At 39.5% G+C, this 27,922-nt stretch overlaps 4 protein-coding genes across 8 annotated transcripts in view; 2 read left to right on the top strand and 2 right to left on the bottom strand.

Annotated features, from left to right (window-relative positions):
• The window catches only part of LOC130910293 (serine/threonine-protein phosphatase 6 regulatory ankyrin repeat subunit A), a 29,109-nt gene extending 27,456 nt beyond the window's left edge, over positions 1 to 1,653 (top strand). For both annotated transcript variants that reach the window (XM_057827456.1, XM_057827455.1), the window contains exons 25-29: positions 255 to 403; positions 470 to 552; positions 624 to 706; positions 771 to 862; positions 921 to 1,653. In XM_057827456.1, coding sequence (XP_057683439.1) covers positions 255 to 403; positions 470 to 552; positions 624 to 706; positions 771 to 862; positions 921 to 1,219 — 706 coding nt within the window. In that variant the 3' untranslated portion in view covers positions 1,220 to 1,653. The remainder of the gene's footprint in view (positions 1 to 254; positions 404 to 469; positions 553 to 623; positions 707 to 770; positions 863 to 920) is intronic.
• On the bottom strand, positions 8 to 23,147 carry btd (biotinidase). Of its 2 annotated transcripts, none has more exons than XM_057827461.1 (6): positions 22,581 to 23,147; positions 19,615 to 19,764; positions 19,393 to 19,544; positions 16,879 to 17,056; positions 12,762 to 13,262; positions 8 to 5,019 (listed from the first exon to the last, which is right to left on the bottom strand). In XM_057827461.1, exons 1-6 carry the CDS (start codon positions 22,791 to 22,793, stop codon positions 4,750 to 4,752), a joined length of 1,464 nt encoding a protein of 487 aa, XP_057683444.1. In that variant the 5' UTR covers positions 22,794 to 23,147; the 3' UTR covers positions 8 to 4,749. The 2 variants fall into 2 exon arrangements, with proteins under 2 accessions (XP_057683444.1, XP_057683445.1); XM_057827462.1 differs by having other exon boundaries at positions 4,827 to 5,019; positions 12,934 to 13,262.
• Positions 22,954 to 26,054, top strand: dmac1 (distal membrane arm assembly component 1). Its single transcript, XM_057827463.1, has 2 exons — positions 22,954 to 23,394; positions 23,473 to 26,054. Exons 1-2 carry the CDS (start codon positions 23,190 to 23,192, stop codon positions 23,535 to 23,537), a joined length of 270 nt encoding a protein of 89 aa, XP_057683446.1. The 5' UTR covers positions 22,954 to 23,189; the 3' UTR covers positions 23,538 to 26,054.
• Positions 24,887 to 27,922, bottom strand: part of snx13 (sorting nexin 13) — a 38,690-nt gene continuing 35,654 nt past the window's right edge. For 2 of the 3 annotated variants that reach the window (XM_057827460.1, XM_057827457.1), the window contains exon 24: positions 24,887 to 27,574. In XM_057827460.1, coding sequence (XP_057683443.1) covers positions 27,339 to 27,574 — 236 coding nt within the window. In that variant the 3' untranslated portion in view covers positions 24,887 to 27,338. The remainder of the gene's footprint in view (positions 27,575 to 27,922) is intronic. The other variant, XM_057827459.1, reaches the window with a different exon arrangement.

Genomic DNA, 27,922 nt, shown 5'->3' with positions numbered 1-27,922 from the left:
TGCAAAATCAGTCAAAATCCAGTAAAACGGCCGGGAACGAAGGTTGTTGCTCCGGTGAAAGGAATGAGTTATTTTCTGGAAGACATTGAGTATTATCTGACAGAATTGCAGGGGTGCCAGTACTTTTGCCAGCACAGTAAAATATATTTTCAAGGCCTTAAAAATGTCTTTAAAAGCATTAAATTTGACTTATAAAATGGTGCAACAACCCTGAAATGTCCAATTGGCGAAGAACACCATGTGCTTTGACGCAGGTCGCCACTTCACGCCGCCGCCTTCGCAGATCGCGTCGAGTGCATCTCCCTGCTGCTCAGTCAAGGCGCTCAGGCAAACATCGCCGACACGTACGCGCGCAGGACGCCGCTAATGATGGCCGCCCTCAACGGGCAAACCAACGCCGTGGGTCAGTACAGATGCACTATTTAATTTTTCGACGGTGCCGTTTCGTAACTGTCCGGTAATGACGCAGAAGTGTTAGTGAGCAGCAGCAAAGCGGACTTCACGCTTCAAGACGCCGACAGGAACACAGCTTTGCACTTAGCTTGCAGCAAGGTATGCTAAATTTCAGCCTCGGCGCAGATTGTGTGTCGCGTTATGCTAATCTGCCATTTTGTTTTAATCAGGGTCATGAAACGTGCGCCTTGTTGATCTTGGAGAAAATACGAGATAAGAATCTGATCAACAGCACCAACGCTTCCTTGCGCACGTACGCCGTTCGCTCGCGGGAAGTCGCGTTTTCTTGCTAGCGCTAATTTTTTGTTTTCCCGCAGGCCTCTTCACGTCGCAGCCAAAAACGGTTTGACGGTGGTCGTTCAGGAACTACTGGGAAAAGGCGCTAGCGTACAAGCAGTGGATGAAAACGGTGAGATTTAAAGCCTGGAAAAATGTATCGGCATTTTATTCGTACCTCTCGTTTTCAGGTTACACGCCCGCGCTAGCTTGCGCGCCAACCCGCGACGTCGCCGACTGCTTAGCGCTCATCCTTAACTCTATGATGCCCGCCTCGCCCATGGTTACCATCGCAACGTTGCCTGAATTTTCTTTGCCTCACACAGTCATCAAACATCACCCCGTGTCCAATCACGTGGCCAAGGGCGTGGCCTTTGAAAGCCCGCCTCCTCTGAGGCCCGACCGCGCATCGTACTGCCGACCCGAGCGCCCGCTGTCGAGCGTCACGACGGACGAAGAACTTAACGACTCCGATTCGGAGACTTACTGAAGGCTAGTGTGTTACTTGAGAGCCTTAACATTGAATGCCATTGACAGCGATAGATGTCCAATTCTTTTGAACTCCCAATTCCAAAGGATTGGACGTTTATTGCCATCAATGAGTTTTAAAAAAAAATGTTATAAAAGTCCTTGACGGCTTTGTCACACAATAATGAGAACTAAAACTTCAGCATTGATGGTTAAGACTAATGAACAAAACTAGGGACCATTTAGACAATGTCTTTAGGTTTTTTTGTTGTTTTTTTTGGACGTTGGAGGTTCATTGTGATGAAGCATTGTTGTCGAGACAGCGGCCGATTTACTTGAGGTGTGAGTGCGGAATGAATATAGAGTATATTGCCTTTTCAGGAATATGCACCTTTCCTGTGGAGATGAAAATTTGGTGCAGTGTTTGTAAAGAAGTTAAAAAAATAAATATATTTGTTTTTATTAACTGGTATTTCAGTCTTCTTTCAATGTTTTGTCCATAGGCTTCTTAATTGTATTGGCGGGTCACATCCGTCAGCCACTGCGCAACACCTTCAAGCAGGGGAGCCCATCCTACAGTCCGCTTCAGTTATTCGCAGTCGGTCACAGTTAGTCAACACATGCAGCAATCCAACGCTGGATTTAGGTTGAAAAAGTACGAAAGCTGTACCGCATACAAACAGGATGGTTTATCTCAGGAGTGATTTGTTCAAGGATTCAAGGTATTTATTATATTTTTCCTACATTCATTTTGAAACGTGGAAAAAAATGAACGGGTGAATTTAACAACTACGGACTAGCATCATTCTTCGACATATTTACGTAAAATAAATGCTAACTGCACTTTTTTTTTTTTTTTTAAACCAAGATTCGAGACTGTTTTGCATCCATGTCTATAAAGAATTCAGGGATTTAAGCATTTATTCACAAGAAAATTCCCCGGAAAAGCTCTGATTACATATGGCGGCCGCCACATTGACTAACAGACTAGCGTCATACTTAGACATATTTACGTAAAATGAATGCTAACTGCACTTCTTTTTTTTTTTTTTTTGCTTTTAACCAAGAATCGAGACTTTTGCTTCCATATCTATAAAAAAAATCAGGGATTTAGGAAATTAATCCACAAGAATTTTCACCGGAAAAGCTGTTTACATATGGCGGCCGCCACATTGACTAACAGACTAGCATCGAACTTCGACATAAAATGTAAAATAAATGCTAACTGCAGTTTTTTTTTTTTTTTTTTTGCTTTTAACCAAGACTCAAGACTGTTTTGCGTCCATTTCTATAAAAAATTCAGGGATTTAAGCATTTATTCACAAGAATTTTCAACGAAAATAGCTCTTTGTCTGTGATTCCACTCGGTCAACTTTGACGGCCACACCAACAATGCAGGCCCCCTATTAAGTCATTCACTCCCAGCCACTTTCACCCTTTGCTCCCAGCCGTTTTACTGGATTTTGACTGATTTTGCAAGGCCAACAGAAAATTCTTTTCTATTGCTATATAAACATGGAACCCACCAAAATAAAGATTAGACTCTCTTCTTTCAGCAGGAAAAAAAGTTCATATGAAAAATAGCCTAGTTTGAGCAATTTTCCAATTTCTGATGAAAAAAGAGAAATTGAACTTTTTGTAAAAGCATACATTTCAAACATAACTTTGCTTTTGAGACATCCCAAACATCTGAATATTTTCCTTCTACAAAATAATATAAACAACAAGACAAATAGAGCTTTTGATAGCAAAGTAACAATTTATTTACACATAACTATTGAACTGAGAGATGACGTTGTTGTGGCCGCGGCTGTCTCGGCTGACGGGGTAAACTTTTCCCTCATCACCTCCTGTCTCATCAAAATATATTTTTGGGAATCTTTCTTTGACGATTGTGTCGTTTTCTTTCCAAAACACTCCTCCAGTATCGTTTGCCTCGTGTTTTACATCGTTCTCCACATTTTTGTCATGCTTCTTACTTCTTCCAACTTCCGTTTCCTGACTATTTCTCTTCACTTCCTTTCATGGTCCTATATGAGTTCTTACCAAATGCGCTACTGCCCTCCAGTGGCCAGTTTTATTGCTTTAAAATGGGTTTTGAGCATTGTGCTTTGGAGCGAAGTTGTATCAGAACCTAGAGATGTCGCTTGTGGAAAAAAAACATAAAAGACGTATAAATACGTTTTTGGGACACTGAAACAATTAAAGATAGAACGTATTCATACATTTTTGGGAGCAAATGAGTTAATCGGCCCCGTGTCCCATCAATGTCATTATGAAGTCTATGGTTTTGTCATAGACTTCACCATCAGTTGACAACAGCTCCCACAAACATTGCGCCACGCCTACCCGTTGGGGGCCGACCCAGGAAAAGCCAAGTTGGCTTTCACTGAAATAAACACTCTGCATTCAAATGCTTAATTTAGGTGGAAAAAGGACGAAAGTTTTACTGTATACAAGCAGGTAGGGGTGTCTCAAGAGTGATTTGGTCGAGGATTCAATGTAATTATTATATAAAAGAGCCCCATGCAAGCAAAAAATGAGCCTAACTTTAGCTCGAAATACTTATGTAAAATGAATAACTGCCCGCTTTTTTGCTTTTAACCCAGAATCTAGACTGTGTTACATTCATATCTATAGAAATCCGGGGATTTACGCACTTGTTTACAAAAACTTTCAACTTAAAAAGCTGTTTTGTAACGGCCGCCACGTTGGATTACACAATAGCGTAATTTTAGCTTGAATTATTTACATAAAATGAATGATAACTGCCCATTTTTATGCTTTTAACCAAGAATTTAGACTGTCCTATGTTCATATCTATAGAAATTCCAGGGATTTACGCACTTGTTTACAAAAACTTTCAACTTAAAAAGCTGTTTTGTAACGGCCGCCACGTTGGATTACACAATAGCGTAATTTTAGCTTGAATTATTTACATAAAATGAATGATAACTGCCCATTTTTATGCTTTTAACCAAGAATTTAGACTGTTCTATGTTCATATCTATAGAAATTCCGGGGATTTACACATTTATTTACAAGAATTTTCCATTTAAAAGCTTAAAAAGCATCTTAATTTCACCTAAATAAGTTGTGATTGTAAATAGAATGGTAAATGGTGTTATATAGCGCTTTTCCACCTTCAAATGCTTTTTTGTTGATTCTGCATGCTTTCCTCAAGTATTATTTCTGATGTGATTTTTTTTTTTTTTTAATTATCAGTTGTTGAAAACTTTTACTAAATAAAAAAAAAAAAAGTTGCCATTTTGGGCAAAAACTTATAGGTGATTGCATTTGGTGATTTTTGTGCATCTAGCGTAAAATTTGAGAAGTTTATCGCCAATTTGTTTTGTTATATTTGTATAGAAAAATAATCAGGATTTTATTAGGGAATGACTGAATTTTTTGATGTTGCTGCTCATGGATACTCATTTTTGCCTAAGGGTTTTAGCCTGTTTTGGTTTTAGGTCGCTAGTGGCTTTGGTTTTGAAAATATTTGAATTTTAAGATTTTGAAAATGGGCCCCCTACGGATCAGTCTATGGTTTTGTCATTGGTCGTCCAGGTGATAGACTCGTCCATACAAGCACGCGGTGACAAGCCCGCCGGCCATGTTGGAATGTGTCATGGTCACTCGTCCGTCGCTTTTCTCTACACGTTTCGGCTGTTCCAACACGTAGCGGCTCACCAGTACTGACGGGTATACGTGTCGGGTCTTGAACTCTCCCTCCAGAACAAAGTCGAATTTAGTCTCTGCCTCTTCGACTATCTGTCCACAGGAAGTAGGTTCGGAGCCAGCGCAACGGACCACCGCACATACCTGGAAGCACAGTTGGGTGTCACTTGGCAGCTTATTAGTGCCCGAGCACCAAGTGGTGCAAGAGCCTATCATTACAGGATATTCTCAGTATACGTAAGTATTGATTCCCTGAATGCAATATAAATTGTTCACTGTCATTAGAATACAGTCTTGTGTTAAATGGATTATGAAAAATGCATTTGTTCAGTATGATGGCTAAATATGTCGCAAATTGGTCAAAACTGCCAACTTCTTGCAATAGTTTTTTTTTATGCCACCGGAGTTTCCACGGACTACTACGGCTCTTGTCGTTTTCCTGCTGCGGCCTCTGAGACGGAGGAGAGAGCGTGACCAAAAAAGGCGTGAAAAAAAAGCCTTACTAAACATGGTCGTTTGTTACGGGGGGGGGAGCATTACTACCGTATTGGCCCGAATATAAGACGATCCCCCTCTTTTTCAAGATTCAAGTTTGAAAAAAGACTTTTTGAACACCAAATTAATTTTTACACAGAAAATAATTACAGTACATCCGAAACAAATGATTATAACAATATTAGAGCTGAAACGAATACTCGAGCAACTCCAGTAACTCGAGTTTAAAAACTGATCCGAGTAATGTTATTCACCTCGAGTAATCGTTTATTTTGACAGCTCTAAGCATCACGTTTTGCTCAGACTACTTTAAATGCGGGACAACGCGCTGATGTCACGTGCGTAGAGGAAGAAGCCAAAAAAAAGAAAAAAAAACTTACTGCAGCCGACAGCCGCTACAAACGACGCCGACGTTGCTAAATATTGGCCCGCACGTTGCTACATTGGTAGCAGGTAGCGTCTGATGCGTCTCATAGAGATCACATGTATGTTGAACTAGATGCGAAAATACAGTCAGCGGCGTTAGTAAATAGCCGCCATCTTAAAGCAGTAGAGCGCTAAGCGCTAATAAAGAGCGCTAAGCGCTAATAAATAAGATTAACGTTACTGTCACTAGCTCACGTAACGTTAGCCCTGCTGAGGGCTAGGTTTCTATTAATTATGACCACTGTCGATGCGTGGCTAACGTGTCTTACATACAGGCTTTAACATAACATTGCGTTGTGGAGTGATGAGGGTGTAAAATAAAAACTTAATCATGCTAACTATCAAACACCAAGTAGCACTGGTCCCTAATGTGCTCCAATACAGCCTGTATCATACTTTTATTTTTAACACTGCAAAAACTCAAAATCCTATCAGGACTTAACAGTTTAGACTAACTTAAAACTTAACTAGAACTTAAAAATGGCTTGACACAAATAGAAATTCAATTGAAACACGTGGGAAAAAATCCTAACTTTTAAGTGATGTGTGTTATCAAGCGTAACAGCATTTTTAGGTATATATACTGTATATATATATATATATATATATATTTTTTTTTTTTTTTTTATAAGATCTAAAGGTTTTTTGAGTGAAAGCAGTGAATTAGTCTTTTTTTTTTAATTCTAGTTACATCTGAGATGCAATTGTTGGCTGTTTTCAACAATATACATCGAAAATTGATTGACTGAAAATGGTTCAAGATTAGATGAAATGTCTTGTTTTCTCATGTATACTTATAATTGCTCTTCACCTAAAGATATATTTGTTTTATCCGATTACTCGATTAATCGATAGAATTTTCAGTCGATTACTCGATTACTAAAATATTCGATAGCTGCAGCCCTAAACAATATATTTGAGAGAAAAAGCATGTTATTTTGCCTCATTCAAATCTTAATATCTGAACATTTAAATATGTAAACAAAAGTGCAATCACATTCGTAAATGAATGGCTTCTGGTTTTTGAAATGTAAACAAACCAATCTATTGTAATAAAACAACAAAATTGCAATAACTGCATTAACCATCAAAGTGAAGTCTAACTAACTTTAGTCTTGAAACAAATCTGAAAAAGGAAAAACAACAATTTGACAGGTGGGGCGGTCTGATGGGTATGGTAATTTGACAAGTAGTGCAATCTGACGGGTAGCAGTCTGACATATAGCGCTTTATGAAGGGAAGCGCATTCTGATGGGTATGGTAATTTAACAGGTAGCGCGTTCTAACGGGTAGCGCAGTCTGTCATTTAACGAAGTCTGACAGGTACCACATTCACACACATTACTGATACGGATTGCAACCTTGACCTTCCGCCCAAACGACCTTGACCACAAGCCTGAACGTTTTTTTGTGCCGCTTTTAATGGTCACTAAGGTTTCCAATGGTGACTTAAATACCACCCAGACGACCTTGACCGCCCACCTGAATGACCCATTGGAAAGGCATGCCCATCGAATTTGTATACCCATCGAAATGGAATACCCGTCGAGTTGGTATACTCATCGAAATAGTATACCTGTCGAGTTGGTATACCCATCGAAATGATATGCCTGTCCGATTAATATACCCTTCAGAATGATATGCCTGTCTGATTGATAGCTCGTCAGATTGTCATACCCGTCGGATTGTCATACCAATCAGATTATCATACACATTAATTTATGGAAAAATCCTTACTATACATGGTCGTTTTTTTTTTTTTTTATGGGGAAAAGAAACGCCTTATTACACATGGTCATTTTTCACAGGGAAAAAGCCTTACTATACACAGTCGTTTTTTTCCCTGAAAAAATCCATACTGCATTTTGACGTGTAGAAAATTCTGAAAAGTAGCACATTTTATAGGGTACGGTCATTTGACAGCGCAGTCTGATGGGTATAGTAATTTGATAGGTAGAACAGTCTGACAGGTAGTGCAGTCTGACAGGTAGCGCAGTCTGACGGGTATGGTTTTTTGATAGGTAGCGTAGTCTGATGGATAACGCTTTGTGACAGGTATGGTAATTTAACAACCCACCTGAATGACCCATTGGAAAAGCATACCCATCGAAATGACATACCCATCGAATTGGTATACCCGTCGAGTTGGTATACCCATCGAAATAGTATACCCATCGAGTTAGGATACCCATCGAGTTGGTATATCCATCGATTTGGTATACCCATCGAAATGATATGCATGTCCGATTGATATACCCTTCAGAATTATATGCCTGTCTGATTGATAGCTCGTCGGATTGTCATACCCGTCAGATTTGTCATACCAATCAGATTATAATACACATTAATTTATGAAAAAATCCTTACTATACATGGTCGTTTTTTTTTTTTATGGAGAAAAGAAACACCTTACTACACATGGTCATTTTTCACAGGGAAAAAGCCTTACTATACACAGTCGTTTTTTTTCCTGAAAGAATCCAGACTGCATTTTGACGTGTAGAAAATTCTGAAAAGTAGCACATTTTATAGGGTGCGGTCATTTGACAGGTAGCGCAGTCTGATGGGTATAGTAATTTTATAGGTAGCACAGTCTGACAAGTATAGTAATTTGATAGGTAGCACAGTCTGACAGGTAGCGCAGTCTGACGGGTATTGTTATTTGCTAGGTGACGCAGTCTGACGGGTATAGTAATTTGATAGGTAGCACAGTCTGACAGGTAGCGCAGTCTGACTGGTATGGTTTTTTGATAGGTGGATGGATAACGCTTTGTGACAGGTATGGTAATTTAACAACCCACCTGAATGACCCATTGGAAAAGCATACCCATCGAAATGACATACCCATCGAATTTGTATACCCGTCGATTTAGGATACCCATCGAGTTGGTATACCCATCGAAATGATATGCCTGTCCGATTGATAGCTCGTCGGATTGTCATACCCGTCGGATTGTCATACCAATCAGATTATCATACACATTAATTTATGGAAAAATCCTTACTATACATGGTCTTTTTTTTTTATGGAGAAAAGAAACGCCTTACTACACATGGTCATTTTTCACAGGGAAAAAGCCTTACGACACAGTAGTTTTTTTTCCTGAAAAAATCCACACTGCATTTTGACGTGTAGAAAATTCTGAAAAGTACCACATTTTATAGGGTACGGTCATTTGACAGGTAGCGCAGTCTGATGGGTATAGTAATTTGATAGGTAGCACAGTCTGACAGGCAGCGCAGTCTGACGGGTATGGTTATTTGCGAGGTGGGGCAGTCTGATGGGTATAGTAATTTGATAGGTAGCGCAGTCTGGTGGATAACGCTTTGTGACAGGTATGGTAATTTAAGAACCCACCTGAATGACCCATTGGAAAGACATACCCATCGAAATGACATACCCATGGAAATAGTATACCCATCGAAATGGTATACCCATCGAAATAGTATGCCCATCGATTTAGGATACCCGTCGATTTGGTATACCCATCGAAATTATATGGCTGTCCGATTAATATACCCTTCAGAATGATATACCTGTCTGATTGATAGCTTGTCGGATTGTCATACCAATCAGATTATCATGCACATTAATGGATGGAAAACTCCTTACTATACATGGTCGTTTTTTTTTATGGAGAAAAGAAACGCCTTACTACACATGGTCATTTTTCACAGGGAAAAAACTTTACTATACACAGTCGTTTTTTTTTTTTTCCTGAATAATCCATACTGCATTTTGACGTGTAGAAAATTCTGAAAAGTAGCACATTTTTTAGGGTACGGTCATTTGACAGGTAGCGCAGTCTGATAGGTATAGTAATTTGATAGGTAGCACAGTCTGACGGGTATAGTAATTTAATAGGTAGCACAGTCTGACAGGTAGCGCAGTCTGACGGGTATGGTTATTTGATAGGTAGCGCAGTCTGATGGATAACGCTTTGTGACAGGTATGGTAATTTAACAACCCACCTGAATGACCCATTGGAAAGGCATACCCGTCGAGTTGGTATACCCATCGAAATAGTATACCCGTCGAAATTATATGCCTGTCTGATCGTTTTTCACAGAGAAAAAGCCTTACGTTACATGGTCGTTTTTTACTGAGAAAAGCCAGTGATCTTGAAATGGATGCATTTAGTTTGTGGCGCTTTCACGCCCACGTGGGGGCGCACTCGCACTTGTTTACGTGAAGAAGAGTGCTCACACGCCAGAAGAAGACGGACAGCTACGTAGCTCTGAGTGAGTGAGTGAGTGAGTGAGTGAGTGATCGAGTGAGTGGGCGAGTTAGCAAGAGAGTATAGACGGCTGCGAACCTACTTGTTTATGCTTTTAAATCATCTCTACAGAGGCAACGCCTGCGTGTATCATCTTTTCTGTTGTTGTGTGTTTTCCACCCGCGATCGGACACTTAGAGCCAGTTGTGTGGTTGTTTGAGCGATGTGCTAATGATAGCGAACGCTGTTGGATTTTATCAAGTAAATTTCCCCCCAAAATTCGACTTATACTCCGGTGCGACTTGTATATGTTTTTTTTTCTCTTCGTTGGGCATTTTATGGCTGGATCGACTTATACTCAGGAGCGACTTATAGTCCGAAAAATATGGTACCCATCGAAACGGTATACCCATCAAAATGGTATACTCGTCGAAATGACATACCCGTCGAAATGATACCCCCGTCTGATTGATATACCCGTCGGAATGATATGCCCGTCAGAATGATATGCCAATCGGAATGTCATACCCATTGGAATGCTATACCAATCAGATTGTCATATACATGGTCGTTTTTTCACGGAAAAAGCCTTACTATATGTGGTCTTTTTTTACGGAGAAAAAAAAAGCCTTACTTTACATCGTCGTTTACTGAAAAAAAAAAAAGCCTTACTGATCGTTTTTTTACAGGAAAAAAAACTTTACTATACATGGTCAGGTTTTACGGGAAAAAAAAGCCTTACTATACATGGTAGTTTTTTTACAGAGAAAAAAAACGTCACTATACATGGGCGTTTTTTACTGAAAACAAAAGCCTTACTATACATGGTCGTTTTTAATGAAAATGAAATCCTTACCATACATGGTCTTTTTTATGTATAAAAAGCCTTACTATATACATGGTCGTTTTTTTACAAAGAAAACAAAGCCTTACTACAAAAGGTCGTTTTTTACAGAGTAAAAGACTTATTATGCATGGTCGTTTTTTTTTTTTTTTTTTACGAAAAAAAAGCCTTACTATACATGGTCGTTTTTGGCAAGAAAATAAAGCCTCACTATACATGGTCGTTTTTTTACGCAAAAAAAATCCTTACCATAGATGGTTGTTTTTTGCGGACAAAAAGTTATTATAATACATGGTCGTTTTTTTACAGAGAAAAAGCCTTACTATACATAGGCTTTTTTTTTCGGAAAAAACGACCTACTTTACATGGTCGTTTTTTTACGGGAAAAAAAAAAAGCCTTACTATACATGGTCATTTTTTACAGGAAAAATAAACATTACTATCAATGGTAGTTACGGAAAAAAAGCCTTACTAAAAATGGCCGTTTTTTACGGAGAACAAAAATGACTTACTATACCTGGTCATTTTTTACGAAAAAAAAAAAAAAAAGCCTTGCTATACATCGTTTTTTACAGAAAAAAAGCCTAACTTTACGTCGTCGTTTTTTACTGAAAAAAGCCATAGTGAATTTTGACGGGTAGCACATTCTGACAGGTAGCACATTTTATAGGGTATGGTAATTTGACTGGTAGCACATTCTGACAGGTAGCGCAATCTATCGGATATGGCAGTCTTGCTAATACGGATGCCAACCTTGACGTCCTTCACCACCAACCCGAACGACCTTTTGTGCATTTTTTAATGGTCACTACGGTTACTAATGGTGACTTTATTACCACTCAGACGACCATGACCGCCCACCCGACTGACCCATCGGAATGGCATACCCATCGAAATAATAAACCAATCAAAACGGTATACTTGTCGAAATGACATACCAATCGAAATGATGCGCCCGTCTGATTGATATGCCCGTCTGATTGATATGCTGTCTGATTGATATGCCAATCGGAATGTCATACCCATTGGAATGCTATACCAATCAAATTGTCATACACATGATAGTTTTTTTCACGGAAAAAGCCTTACTAAACATGGTCGTTTTTTTACGGAGAAAGAAAAGCCTTACTTTACATGGTCGTTTTTTTACTGAAAAAAAAACCTCACTATACATGGTAGTTTTTTTTTACAGAGAAAAAAAACGTCACTATACATGGGCGTTTTTAGCCGAAAGAAAGCCTTACTTTACATGGTTGTTTCTGTTGCGGGAATAATTTTTGATAGGTAGCGCAGTCTGATGGATAACGCTTTGTGACAGGTATACATGGTCATTTTTTGTTGCGGAAAAAACCATTACTATGCATGGGTGTTTTTTACTTAAAAAAAGCCTTACTATACATGGTCGTTTTTTTACGGGAAAAAAAGCCTTTCTATACATGATCGTTTTTTACGGGAAAAAAAGCTTAACAATATAATTGTTGTTTTTTTGCGGACAAAAAGCCTTACTATACAACAGGGGTCAGCAACCCTGGTACTCGAGTGCCGCTAACCAGCTTGTTTTCCATGTCTCCCTCCTTTGACACACCTGAATCAAATGATCAGCTCATCAGCAAGCTCTGCAGGAGCCTGATAATGATCAGGATTATTTGATTCAGGTGTGTTAAAGGAGGGAGACATGGAAAACAAGCTGGATAGCGGCACTTGAAGACCAGGGTTGCTGACCCCTGCTATACAAGGTCGTTTTTAGCCTAAAGAAAGACTTACTTTACATGGGTGCTTTTGTTGCGGGAAAAAAAGCCTTACCATACATGGACGTTTTTTACGGAAAAAAAGTTCGGTTGGGCAACTATTCAGCACAGTAAAATATTCATCCGTCCCCTCCTGTCTAATTTTTTTCAGTATACCTGAACAGCGTAACGCCCGTTGATCGTGTGTGTTCCAGCAAAAGCTCCCAAAGCGTAGAGTTCATCATTCCCTTGAAAGCGCTCGAACTTTAGGCGGCAACATAAGTCGCCATCGCAGACCTTCACTTCACCTTGGGTGTGGTTAAAAAGCGCAAACCGAAAAGGATCGTACATCATGGTGGATGTAAACGTGGAGGACGACGGCAGAGGTGCAGGACAGCCGTCAAGGTGAGAGTATCCTAAATCAGCGACCGTTCCCAAAACGGGGATCCTCGCCACAAGGAGTCGGCCCTCCTCGGGGTCCTGGCTTTGCGCGTGGTGGTAAGTGGCGGCCAAAGGAGTGTAGATGCCACTGCCTGTCATGATGAGACTGTCGCTCCGGATGTTGGCGGCGAGCAGTGTGACGTCGGCGCCCAGGCTGAACGCTCTCTGGAACTGGATGATGTCCAGGAGGGGCAACTGGTTCATCCAGGCGGTGGGAAAAACAAGCTGACGCACACCCTGGAAGGACCCAAAAAAAAAAAATGAAACCACCTATTGACGGTAAAGACATCCAATCCATTTCCACTGGGTTGGTACTGGACATGATCATTTCATAAATGGGGATGATTTTATCAAACTTTACTGGGAAAAAATGACCCAGTATTAACAGAAAGTGACCTGAAAAGGCTCCAACCCAAGAAATCAATGCAAAATTAACTAAAAAAAAATACAGAGAAAACGCAAAATACTGCACTCAAAAGCAAAAAAATCCATGCAAAAACAGCAACAACAAAAAAGCTAGAATAAAAGCGAAAACGCAAAAAACTGCACTCCAAATAAAAATTAAAAAAACCTGCAAAAATGGAAACAAAAAAACCCAACAATAATATAATGGAAAACTGCGGTCCAAAATGGCAAAACTGCAAAAAAACACAAAATAACCCCCCCCCAAAAAACACCAAAATAAAAATTAATACCAAAAATGACCCCCCAGAAAAGCTAATTTAGTTGACATTTTCGTTGTTATAGGCCACTCATTGGCTGCCATTGACTGCACTAGACGTCCAATCAATGTTGTTTGGAAGGAGCGGATTAACAACCCCGCAAAATGAATTAAAAAGTCACTGAAAATCTACAGGAAGAGATCGATCTGAGAGCGAGCAAAGCATCCCAACGCAATTTCTCCAGAAATTGCATTTTTCGAGTTTTATTCAACATTATTCATCTTTTTTTTTTTTTTTTAATCACCCATTGCAAAATACTGTGCGTGCGGGCAACAATAATCATCGACTTCATAATGATGTTGATGGGACACGGGGCCGATTAATTGATGGCCTGCATTGTTGGCGTGACCGTCAAAGCTGACCGAGTGGAATCACAAAGACAAATAAATGCTTAAATCTCTGAATTCTTCATAGATATGGACGTAATACAGTTTCGAATCTTGGTTAAAAGGGAAAAAAAAGTGCAGTTAGCATATATTTGACGTCAATATGTCAAAGTACTACGCTAGTCTGTCAGTCAATGTGGCGGCCGCCATATGTAAACAGAGCTTTTCTTGTGAAAATTCTTGTGAGTAATGCTTGAATCCCTGAATTCTTTATAGATATGGACGTAAAAGTCTCGATTCTTGATTAAAAGCAAAAAAAAAAAAAAAAACGCGCAGTTAGCATTTATTTGACATCAATATGTCAAAGTACGATGCTAGTCTGTCAGTCAATGTGGCGGCCACCATATGTAAAGAAAGCTTTTCCGATGAAAATCATTGAGAATAAATGGTTAAATCCCTGAATTCTTTATAGATATGGACGTAAAACTGTCTCGATTCTTGGTTAAAAGCAAAAAAAAGTGCAGTTAGCGTTTATTTGACGTCAATATGTCAAAGTACTACGCTAGTCTGTCAGTTAATGTGGCGGCCACCATATGTAAAGAAAGCTTTTCTGGTGAAAATTCTGATGAATAAATGCTGAAGTCTCTGAATTCTTTATAGATATGGACGTAAAACAGTTTTAATTCTTGGTTAAAAGCAAAAATACTGTGCATTTAGCATTTATTTTACGTAAATACGTCGAAGTATGATGCTAGTTTGTCAGTCAATGTGGCGGGCGCCATATGTAAAAAGCTTTTCCGATAAAAATTATAGTGAATAAATGCTTAAATCCCTGAATTCTTTATAGATATGGACGTAAAACAGTCTCGATTCTTGGTTAAATGCAAAAAAAGAAGTGCAGTTAGCATTTATTTGACGTCAATATGTCAAAGTACTACGCTAGTCTGTCAGTCAATGTGGTGGCCGCCAAATGTAAACAGAGGTTTTCTTGTGAAAATTCTTCTGAATAAATGCTTGAATCCCTGAATTCTTTATAGATATGGACGTAAAACAAGCTCGATTCTTGGTTAAAAGCAAAAAACTGTCCAGTTAGCATTTATTTTACGTCAATATGTCGGAGTATGATGCTAGTTTGTCAGTCAATGTGGCGGGCACCATATGTAAACAGCTTTTCTGGTGAAACTTTTTGTAAGTAAATGCTTAAATCCCTGAATTCTTTATAGATATGGACGTAAAATAGTTTCGATTCTTGGTTAAAAGCAAAAAAATGGAGCAGGTAGCATTTATTTTACATAAATATTGCGAAGTATAATGCAAATGCAGTAATATGTCAAATGTGCTGCTAGTCTTTAAGCCACTGTGGCGCCGCCTAATCACCACAAGAGCTTTTTCAGTTAAAAATTCTTGTAAATAAATGCGTACATCCCTGAATTCTTTACAGATTTAAACGTAAAACAGTCTCGATTCTTGGTTAAAAGAAAAAAAAAAAAACTGGCAGTTAGCATTTATTTTAGGTAAATATGTCGAATGTGCTGCTAGTTTTTAAGCCACCGTGGGACCGCCTTATCACCATAAAGAGCTTTTAGGGTTTTTGACATAAATATGTCGAAATACGATGCTAGTCTGTCAGTCAATGTGGCAGCTGCAATATGTAAACAGTTTTTCTTGTGAAAATTCTTGTGAATAAATGCTTAAATCCGTGAATTCTTTATAGATATGGACGTAAAACATTGTCGATTCTTGGTTAAAAGCAAAAAATAAATGTGCAGTTTGCATTTTTGTTAGGTAAATATGTCAAAGTACGATGCTAGTCTGTCAGTCAATGTGGCGGCCGCCATATGTAAAGAGCTTTTCCGGTGAAACCTTCTTTTGAATAAATGCTTAAATCCCTGAATTTTTTTAAAATAAATATGGACATAAAACAGTTTTGATTCTTGGTTAAAAGCAAAACAAAAAACAAAAAAACGTGCAGTTACCATGTATTTTACATAAATATGTCGAAGTACGATGGTAGTCTGTCAGTCAGTGTGGCAGCCGCCATATGTAAACAGCTTTTCCGGTGAAACCTTCTTTTGAATAAATGCTTAAATCCCTGAATTTTTTTAATAGATATGAACGTAAAACAGTCTCGATTCTTGGTTAAAAGAAAGGAAAACGTTCAGTTAGCATTTATTTTACGTAAATATGTCGAAGTACAATGCTATTCTGTCAGTCAACGTGGCGGCCGCCATATGTAAACAGCTTTTCCGGTGAAAATTCTTATGAATAAATGCTTAAATCCATGAATTCTTTATAGATATGGACGTAAAACAGTCTCGATTCTTGGTTAAAAGCAAAAAAAAAAAAAAACATGTCGAAAAATGTTGCTAGTCTAGACTGTTAGACAATGTGGCGGCAGCCTTACAACAAAGAGCTTTTTACATTGAAAATTCTTGTGAAAAAATATAATAATTACCTTGAATCCTCAAACAAATCACTCCTGAGACAATCTTTCCTGTTTGTATGCTGTACAGCTTTCGTACATTTTCAACATAAATCCGGCGTTGGATCGTTGCGTGTGTCGCTGCCACCGACTGTAAATAACTGAAGCGGATTGTGGAATGGCCCCCTACTTGAAGGCGTGGCACACTGAAGGTCGAATCTGACCCGTCAGTATTATTATGAAGTCTATGCAATAATGTTATAAATGGAGGCTGCAAAACATTAGCCCGTGGGATACGTTTGAGACCCTTGTCCTAAATGAATGTAATAAACAAATAAATTAATCATATGAAAGGGTTTAGTAGTTTAAACTGAATTTCTTACCATCTCCAGCAAGTTGATTGTGGGCTCATAGAAGAGGATATCAAAACACGTGATGAGTCCAAACCTCCCGGCAAAGGGAGTATCGAATGTGACAATCTCAGGTTGTGGCGGTTTGTCAAAGGCATTTTCAAAATAAAGATTGTACTTATGGTACCGTGCCACTAACAGCCCGTCAGACCTGTGCAAGAAAAACATATAGGCTCACGTACAGCTGGAAAGATATGTGTTAACATGACATACCATAATTTTCGCACTATGAGCCGCACCTGACTATACGACACGAAAACGGCATTTGTTCATAGATAAACTGCACTGGAATGTAAAATGCAGCTGTCCTCACTGTATTATGGGATATTTACACCAAAAGATATTAACAGTTAACACTTTGACAGCAGCATCATAGGACTCTCATAAGACCAAATGAACCACCATGAAACTTTGACCCAATTGGCCCCAAAGCCCTTGGAGGAGACAATCAACCTCAGATTTCGACACTTTGTTGTCCAACATGCCTCCTAGCATGCATTGCAGCGCTACAGATGTAAATAACAATCAAAATTCATGTTCTGTGCTAATTATTTCTTCAGATACCATGTTTCATTTATTGCTAGTCATGGTATTTTGGAACACTTAATTTGACAGTGGCACCATAAGACTGTCATTAGACAATCAAACGTATGACATGACACTTTCATGAGCATTAACTCATTTGCTCCCAAAAACGTATGAATACGTTCTATTTTAAATTGTTTCAGTGTCACAAAAACGTATTTATACGTCTTCTATGTTGTATGGTCTCACACAAAAATACACACGGTCCCAGGGTTCAACTGGGACCATGTGCTTTGGTCAGATGAGACCAAGATTGAGCTTTTTGGCAACACTCTAAGTGGGTCTGGCGTGCCACGAAAGATGCGCATGCTGAAAAGCACCTCATACCCACTGTGAAGTATGGGGGTGGGTCAGTGATGCTGTGGGGCTGTTTCGCTTCCAAAGGCCCTGGGAACCTTGTTAGGGTGCATGGCATCATGAATGCTTTTAAATACCAGGACATTTTAAATCAAAATCTGTTGCCCTCAGCCCGAAAGCTGAAGATGGGTCGTCACTGGCTCTTTCAGCAAGACAATGACCCTAAACATATGGCCAAATCTACACAGAAATGGTTCACCAGACACAAAATCAAGCTCCTCCCATGGCCATCTCAGTCCCCAGATCTTGTTTTGTTGGCAAAAAGGGGTTGTACAAAGTATTAACATCAGGAGTGCTAATAATTGTGACACACATTATTTGATGTCTAATATTTTTTTCTTTATGTGGGATTTTTTCCCCACTGAATAAATGCACTTGTATTGAAGGTTGGATTTTTCTCTTTTTTTCCATTAAGGTCCCATATTATTTGAATTTTTTTAAAAAAATTAGAAGCTAAAAAACACATCTTAAACAGGGGTGCCAATAATTATGGAGGGCACTGTATTTCATGTAACAAATCTGATGGGCCTATGTCATTATCGAGGAGAAACGCACATAAAAGCTCTTTATGGTGATAAGACGGTGCCACGGTGGCTTAAAAACTAGCCGCACATTCGACATATTTACGTAAAATACTGTAAATGCTAACTGCCCGTTTTTTTTTTTCTTTTAACCAAGAATCGAGACTGTTTTATGTTTTATATCTGTAAAGAATTCAGGGATTTATGCATTTATTTACAAGAATTTTTAACTTGAAAAAGCTCTTGTGGTGATCAGGCGGCGCCACAGTGGCCCAAAGACTAGCAGCACATTCGACATATTTACGTAAAATAAATGCTAACTGCCTGGTTTTTTGCTTTTAACCAAGAATTAAGACTTTTTTAATGTCCATATCTATAAAGAATTCAGAGATTTATGCATTTTTTCACAAGACTTTCCAATGTAAAAAGCTCTTTGTGGTGATAAGGCGGCGCCACAGTGGATTAAAGACTAGCAGCACATTCGACATATTTACGTAAAATAAATGCTAACTACCCATTTTCTTTGCTGTTAACCAAGAATCGAGACTGTTTTTCGTTCATATCTATAAAGAATTCAGGGATTTAAGCATTTATTCACAAAAATTTTAAACGAAAAAACCTCTTTGTCTATGATTCCTCTCGGTCAGCTTTGACGGCCACGCCAACAATGCAGGCCCCCCGGTCCGTCAATATCATTACGAAGTCTATAATGTCATATCGTGTTATATGGCAAATTATCTCACTTTTGAATGGATGTAAAAGATCCAAGCTGGACATAAATGTAGTTAGTGACATAATTTGCCGGGAGACACTTAGTGACATCTGTTATCAGCATTCAGTAATGCCCATGATAGTGTCATGTCATAATTATGACGGTCATAGGACAGTTTTATGACACCGCTGTCAAAATAAAGTGTTGACTATTAACCCAAATAAATCAACAAATAAGCCACATTGTACTATAAGCCACAGGATTCAAAATGAAGGAAAAAAGTAACGTCTTATAGTCCAAATATTATGGTACCTGAAAACCACGTTGGTGTTGAACTGCCAGCGTCCATCTGCGGGACAAGAAGAAGTTGGGTCCGTCTTCAGGGGGCACGGCTGCACGTCGGCCATGTTGGCTACAACATAGAGGTTGTGATGGCGTGCCATGCAGCTTAGTTGCTGCTGAATCTGGTAAATAGTCATTGGAGTTAACGCCAACAGAAAAGTGAAGTTATAAAAGTGGAAAAACAAGAGTCACCTCTGTATGATTAAACCTTCCTGGTTCTGTGCAAGGGTTCCACATCACCTCTTGTGGGTCAGGAACATTCTCCAGGTAGGCGGAAATGGAGGAACGGGTGAAGTTGAAACCGTGAATACCATCTTCTGGAAAGACCATGATCTGAGCGCCCTGTTATCAAAGGTGTACAGTTTTACCCAGTAGGCTATAGCTCAGATGGAAAGTTAGTTTTTCGGTTTTAAAAAAAAAAAAACTGCATTGCTTGGTTAAAGTTTAACTTTTGACCGTTAGCAGAAATCCTTGAATATTGTGAACTAGTAAATGTATCTCTAGAGGAATTAGGGGTATAACAAAACTATTAATTATTGACAGAGTATGTGCTGTGGTAATTAGGATAAAATTGGATTTGACTAGTTTCTTGGATTTTATTGATTTCTGTGCCAAGGATGTCAACTGTTGCTTTCAGCACCTCCCAGTTAATGGTTTGGACTTCTATCCCTGTCAATGAGCTGCATACACAGTGATCCCTCGCTACTTTGCGCTTTAAACTTCGCCCCCTCAGTCCATCGTGGATTTTGTTCAATAAAAAAAAAAAAAAAAATACAGATGAGCGGTCCCGAGCCGATTGCGTAGTCTCTGTTCTCAGGCAGTGCATGTGCACTAAGTTGCTTACTTAATGTAAACGATGATTGAAAGATGTTTGTGTCGGATTTTGCCGGAGTCACTAACTTTAAGAAGTGCTGCATGCCTCAGTCATTGTTTAACTTGTTGAACAGTTGCTGTGGCAACTCATTGTGTGAAAGTGAGCAGCTAGAGCGGATTTGAGTAGTCACTCAGTGAAGCATTTAAAAAAGCCAAGCATTTTTCTGCTACTTTATTCTTGTTTAAAGATAATTTGGGGGTGAGAGTACCATGTTTAAAACTTATCATGATTATTAAATTTGAATTGGAAAAAAAAACAAATGCTTTTGTGCTTATATCTTCATTTATTTTGCTTGCAATGAAAAAACACAAAATAGAATTGGGGGGGGGGGGGGGATTAAATCATTATCATTTTACACAAAACTCCAAAAATAGACCAGACAAAAGTATTGGCACCCTTTGAAAAAGCATGTGATGCTTCTCTAATTAGTGTAATTAACAGCACCTGTAGTAACTGTGGCACACAACAGGTGGTGGCAATAACTAAATCACACTTGCACCCAGTTAAAATGGATTAAAGTTGACTCAACCTCTGTCCTGTGTCCTTGTGTGTACTACGTTGGGCATGGAGAAAAGAAAGAAGACCAAAGAACTGTCTGAGGACTTGAGAAGCAAAATTGTGAGGAAGCATGGGCAATCTCAAGGCTACATGTCCATCTTCAAAGACCTGAATGTTCCTGTGTCTACCCTGCGCAGTGTCATCAATAAGTGTAAAGCCCATGGCATTGTGGCTAACCTCCCTAGATGTGGACGGAAAAGAAAAATTGACGAGAGATCTCAACGAAAGATTGTGTGGATGGTGGATAAAGAACCTCGACTAACATCCAAACAAGTTCAAGTTGTCCTGCAGTCCGAGGGTACAACAGCGTTACCCCGTACTATCTGTCGGCCTCTGAATGAAAAGGGACTCTATGGTAGGATACCCAGGAAGACCCCACTACTGACCCAGAGACATAAAAAGCCCGGCTGGAGTTTGCCAAAACTAACCTGAGAAAGCCAAAAACGGCAGATGAGACAAAAGTAGAGCTTTTTGGGAAAATGCATCAACATAGAGTTTACAGGGGGGAAAAAGGAGCCCTTCAAAGAAAAGAACACTGTCCCCACAGTCAAACATAGTGGAGGTTCCCTGATGCTTTGGGGTTGCTTTGCTACCTCTGGCACTAGACTGCTTGGCTGTGTGCATGGCATTATGAAATCTGAAGACTACCAACAAATTCTGTAGCATAATGTAGGGCGCAGTGTGAGAAAGCTGGGTCCCCCTGAGAGGCATGGGTCTTCCAGCAGGACATTGACCAAAAATACACTTCAAAAAGCACTAGAAAATGGCTTGAGAGAAAGCACTGTAGACTTCTAAAGTGGTCAGCAATGAGCCCAGACCTGAATTCCATAGAACACCTGTGGAGAGATCTGAAAAAGGCAGTTTGGAGAAGGCACCCTTCAAAACTCAGAAACCTGGAGCAGTCGGCCAAAGAAGAATGGTCTAAAATTTCAGCAGAGCATTGTAAGAAACTCATTGATGGATACCAGAAGCGGTTGTTCGCAGTTATTTTGTCTAAAGGTTGTGCTACTGAGTATTAGGCTAAGGGTGCCAATACTTTTGTCCGACCCATTTTTGGAGTTTTGTGTAAAACAGCGGTCTCAAACCGACTCCACAAAGGGCCGCAGTGGGTCCTGGTTTTTGTTCCAACAGATCCAGCACAAACAGTTCAACCAATGAGGTTTCTACTAACATAAGCAGCACCTGATTGCAATCAACTGATTACACTTGTAAGAAACCAGATTGGTGAAAAGGTATTTGTCTCGTTTGGTTGGAATGAAATCCAGTACCCCCTGCGGCCCTTTGAGGACCGGTTTGAGACCACTGGTGTAAAATGATAATGATTTTAAAAAATAAAAAAAAAATCATTGTCTTTTGTGTTTTTTTTTTTTTTTTTATTACGAGCCAAATAAATGAAGATATTACTACTAAACTATTTGTAATTGCAATCATTTTCTGGGAGAAATTAAGCATTATCTGACAGAATTGCAGGGGTGCCAATACTTTAGGCTAGCACTTTATATATACACTTTTTTTTATACTTTGGGGGGAAAAAAGTGAAAAAAACATTTCTGATATGTATCTCATTTTAATGCTAAATCTGAATAAATACTTTGAACACACACACAAAACATAAATACATTTGAGTGCTACTTCGCGGGTTTTCAGTTATCGCGGCGGGTTCTGGTCCCCATTAACCGCGAAAAACGAGAGATCACTGTAAAATACAATTTTAATCTTGTAATACCTGCTTGGCAGCCAGGGCGGCTTGCTCCTCGTATACAGCCAAATTCTGCCGCATGTGTTGGAGGGCATCCAGACGAGAAAGTGAAATATGTGGTGTCGGGTTCAAAATCACTCGGTGTTCGTACACAGCAGCGACGTAAGTGGAGTCCGACGTCGCATGTGTTTGACCAAAACCCCGCACGGACGCCAAAAGAGTCAAATAAAGCAGATACATGCTCACAGCTTGGTAATTTACTTCAAACTGACAAGAGTGGAGAGGTCAAAAGTCCTCTCGTAAATCGAAGGTTCATGTTCAAGTCGCACGTGGTGACATTTTAACACTAAATGTAAACAAAAATTGTATTTTGAAAAGGTCCGAGGGAAAGACTTACTTTACCCGGAAGTAGAACATTACGTCACATGTATGGCGGAAGTGGTGTTTTTATGTTGCTAAATAGGTGTCGCAAAAACAACCTCCAGCCACCACAACTTAGTTGCAAAAACTGAATTAAGCGTTTTTAACGCTTGACTAAAAACATGAGACAAGTAGAATATAAATTGTTTCGTCAGTGTCCCATTTCCTTGTTTTAAATCACTTAAGAACTCGCCTTAGCTCACATACCTTAGCAAGATGGCTACCCCCGAGGCACCTACAGGAGAAAATGTCCCAATGTCGAAGTCCATGCAGACGTTTAAAAGCTGCTGGAGCTGTCGCCTAATCTGCGGCAGTGGTCTCATCTTGTCCGGGTGGTACGTATTCAACGCCGCCCGCAGAGTGATGCGTCTCGGAGGGCCTGTTTCCATGGGGCAGGTGGCACAGATTACATTCGCCGCAGGTGAGTTGGACTCAACGCCATATAGTCATTGAGAAGGGCATTTTAAACTCAAATTTTTTTTGTTTTTTTAATGACCAGGTTTAGCTTCGTGGGGAGCGGTTGTCATCACTGACCCTGTGGGGAAAGCGCAAAGGAAAACGTGAAGTAATGATACTTGGACACGAACTTTGAAACGAAGATGAACGCAATTTCTGTCTCGTGGAGACTATTTGTATCTATTTGTCGCTATAAAGGAATTCAATGAGCGTCTGATCAAATCATTTCAAGAGCAATGATATAGTGATCCCTTGTTTTTCGCGGTTAATGGGGACGACAACCAGCCGCGATAGGTGAAAAACCGCGAAGTAGCGCATCACCCCCCTAAAAAAATTTCTGTGTGTGTTTGTGTTCAATGTATTTATTCAGATTTAGCATTGAAAAGGGATACATATGACATATTTTTCCACTTTTTCCCCCAAAGTATAATTAAAAAAAAAAAAAGTATATTGCGGAAAACAGTCAGGTGACTTGAAGTTCCACTCATTTCAAAATTGTCCTATATGCATGCTAGAGCTGGGCGGTTTACCGAAAATTTACCATTACAGAGATGGTTCACAATGACCAATGTAATTTTAACCATATTGGTAAATTCTTTTTTTATGTGTTTAATAAAATGAAAAAAAAAAAAAAGTATTTTCAGCCCGCTTTGACTATATGTTGTTCTGCTATGCTCATTCCCCTTTAAGAAAGTACAGCCAGTGTGCTTACGTGTGAAGTCACGCGGCTATCAGAAAATCAAACAAACAAAGGCATGTTGCTATCAACTGGTTGCTAAAAATAAAAATAAGTAAAAATTTCAAACTGGCTTATCTCTTCGTCCTCTGAAGGACCATGGCCCCCAACAAAATGTTTACTGCATATGAAATGTAAATGGCTTCACCTTGCTGGCGTTAAACTGTTCTTTTGGACGTCCGGGTAAGTTGATCCATTCTTCACATTGTTTCCTACGAGTGTTTGGTTTCTGAAAACGTATGAAGAGAACATCCTTCATATGTTGTAATGTTAGAGTTGTTTCTACAAGTTCCAGAGCAGCAGTGTTTGATCGGCATGTTCTTTTTTGAAAGATTACTGGCAAAAAAAAAGCAGAATTAAAATGGTTTGTATGCGAGGGCGTGTCAATAATGTCCCACTTTTGAGTTAAGATGGCGAGGTCGCGGTCTAAAAAATTGCATTCAGGCAGTACGATGTTGAGCACATTAGCATGCATGGCATGTGCTGGTATGATATTCTGACGGTATAACCTTAAGACAAATTATCACGGTTTTACAGTATTGCGATTATAGCTCTAAAATTTGTTGAGATATCTGGATTAAAAATAAATAAAAATTCCATTGAACAGGATTTTTATTTTTCAAAACATTAGCAAATTAGAAAAGTATAATGTTAATATAGTATAATATTCTAAAAAAGTCTTTGAGCATCGGTAAAAGCGCTTTATAAATATGTATTATTATTAAAATGTCTTTTAGGTGGAAAATGTTCATGACAGTGTTTACTAACTTTTAATTTTTTATATATCACAAATCATATTGGAGGTATTGCCTCCTCTGCAGTCACCCTCCACAAACATGTTTTACATGTCGGTTGGCGCTCTCTAAACCGCGGCCCCCTGTAGCTTTTCTGTAGCTGGAGTATTCCCATACCAGCGATTGTTGAGTTTTACCTCCTTCAGCCAATTTTTTGCAGTTTTGAAACCTTGACGTTTTCATACCATGGTATACCTTGAAACCGGTAATCTAGCACACATAATATGTATTAATGACGAAAGGCAGGTAATTTGGGATGCTCACATCTGATTGGCTAATATGGTACCAGTGTTGATAGCAACAACAACAAAAATTGCTGGCTTTTACACGTTTTTCACACAATTACACATCAGAAAAATGAAATTGTTTCTTCATTGGATGCAGGGCCGGCCCAGGCCATTTGGGGGCCCTAAGCAAAATAATGCAAAGGGGCCCATATTTTTGGCCCACCATTTCATCACAGTGTACTGTGAAACCCATACATGCAATCCAACCCATACGTCCATATTTTGTATGTTAATCAGATTTTGTTGCACTGCATACGTCAAACTTCTCACCCCAAATGATTGTCAGTACTTACAGTAGATACCGCCAAACCTTTTTCTAAAAGAGGAAAGAAAGAAGTTAAGGAAGAACTTTTATTTTTTTAAGCTTGTAATCAAGTATCAAAAGTCAAAAAAGCTAACTGTAGTAAACAAAATAGAATATAAATTAAACAATTGCCAGATTGGGGGCCCCCTAGTGGTCAGGGGCCCTAAGCAGCTGCATAGTCTGCGTATAGGCTGGGCCGGCCCTGATTGGATGGACATGTTAAAAGATGTCGTCTTTCACTTAAGGGTTTACTTTTTTTTATTCATTCTATGTTTAATAACTTTAACCTCTTACCACAGCACAGTCTGATAAGTAAAATTCAAGCACCATACATTGTTGGTCAGTTAGTCAGAGTTACCTTTTATTAGTGTTATACTGATGCGAGCACAATTGCTCCCAAAGGAAAAGTTTGTTGGTAAGTGAAAAGGGAGGGATCATTTTCAGTCGTTAAAAGTCATGACATTCTGATTTTTAAGTTAAAGAAAAATATGAAAATAGAGTTGACAGTACATTTAGGCACGCTATTGACAAACTGTACACATATATGAACATTTTTATGTATATTTAGGTTTAAAAAACAAAAAAAGCCTTCCTAAATGGAGAGGTGTGCAGTTACAGGTGACAGTTCACCATTGAATTATTTAGCCAATCAGAGGCCACTGTGACCGAGTTTCCAACCAAAGACTGCGGAGACAAGTGCTCCGGTTCAGCCAATGAAAAACGCTCGCTCACAGTTGCTTCGCTAAGTGCTAGCTAGCAGCGCCTCCACTCGTCACGGGCTAAAATTAGCCAAACGAGCTACTTTGCTAATAAAAGGTAAGTCGGGAAAACATGCCCAAACAAAAATGACTTATAAAACAAGTCTGTAAAAGAAAAAAAACAAACAATGGAATGTTAAAGTTGGGCTAAGAAGGACATTTCATGTTTTTCTTTAAAAAAAAACATGAATCTTTTGTTTCACTACACAATAATTCAAAATGCACATGCGTCCGAGAATATTGCACAAAATTGAAGACCTGATGCCTAAAAAGTGATTGGGGGTTTTGTCCTTTTTTCATGAAGTTCAGTCATGGAGGGGAGCTTCTCGTTTGGATGTTTTAAGGCCAACTCACTCCCGGTTTTTTTTTTTCTTCTTTTTTCCACCACACACAAGCACGCACACAGGATACATTCGTTATCGTGTACACAAGATTAACTCATTGGCTGCCATTGACGAACAAAATGGCAGTGAATGAGGTAAAAATCACTCCAATTTTTCATAGTGTGCTTATATGAACAGCACGGCGAGGTTTTCATTGCAGAACAGCGTGAGCTTTGGTCATCTGAGGGTCTTTGATGGATACTTCCTTGAGGACTCTGATGCAACGAGGCGTGACAAAAAAAAAAAAGAAAAATCCATTCATCATTTGTTCAGTCACATTTTCTTTTTAAAAGAGCGCCTCGTTAGCCAGTGCTATTGACAAAGAGTGCATCTTTTGCAGTTAAAAAACCTCTACAGCATTAAAGAGAGGAAGCGAAAAGGAAAAGGTAAGGCAAGGGTGGATGCTATCGCTTAAAAGAGTGCAGTACTGGCAGGCCAGCAGGGGGCAGCACTGACTGAACTGATGTAAAAAAAAAAAAAAAACATCCTGAACGAAAAGGAGGGCTAAAACAGTCAAGTGAATGCGTGCTGCGTAATAGGATTTCCGTATTGTGTGCGAGCAGACCGTTAAAGTTGGGAGTGTTTTTGACGAGAAGTCCGCATTGAAGCCCCGCCCCCAAAGTCGGCGTTCGCCCGGTCCACCGGTGTCACCTCTTGAGCGAGGAGCCTTTGAGTTTGTGGCCGTATCGGTGGACGCGCGGCGAGCGGGAGTGCAGCTTGACGAAGAGCTCGGGGAACTTGTACTGGGGGAACATGGTTTCCAAGAAGCCCTCCAGGAAGACGTAGACCAGACGGCGGTTGGTGGCCTGGTACTGGAACATGTCGAAGACGCGCAGAATGCCCTTGCGCGTGGTGTCGGCGCCGATGATGTGCTTCAGCTCGTCTGGAGGCGGAGCAAAGATGAGTGAGGGGCAGTGTTGTTTTGACGATAACGAAAACATTTCGTGGAAGAACAATTTTTTTAATGACGTGACGATGACTAGCTAAAACAGTGTCTAGCAATGGCGGACTGGGTACTTATGGTCGTTTTGCTCGGATTAGCTATCTATGTGTGATTGTCCTCGATAATGACATAGGCCCATCAGATTTGTTGCCTGAATTAATAAGCCCACACTAGCAAAGATGACTGAAAAACAGACGCCTATGGACCGCTTTTTCACGGGGAATAGGCTACCTGTTGAGCCAGAAGAGGAGCTTACAACAAAGTCAATTCTGCATAATACAGTCCTGG

Source organism: Corythoichthys intestinalis, chromosome 22 (assembly GCF_030265065.1).
Source record: "Corythoichthys intestinalis isolate RoL2023-P3 chromosome 22, ASM3026506v1, whole genome shotgun sequence".
NCBI classification, from domain to species: domain Eukaryota; kingdom Metazoa; phylum Chordata; class Actinopteri; order Syngnathiformes; family Syngnathidae; genus Corythoichthys; species Corythoichthys intestinalis.
Note: the sequence above shows the minus strand (reverse complement) of the source record. Positions and strands in the feature narration are given on the sequence as shown.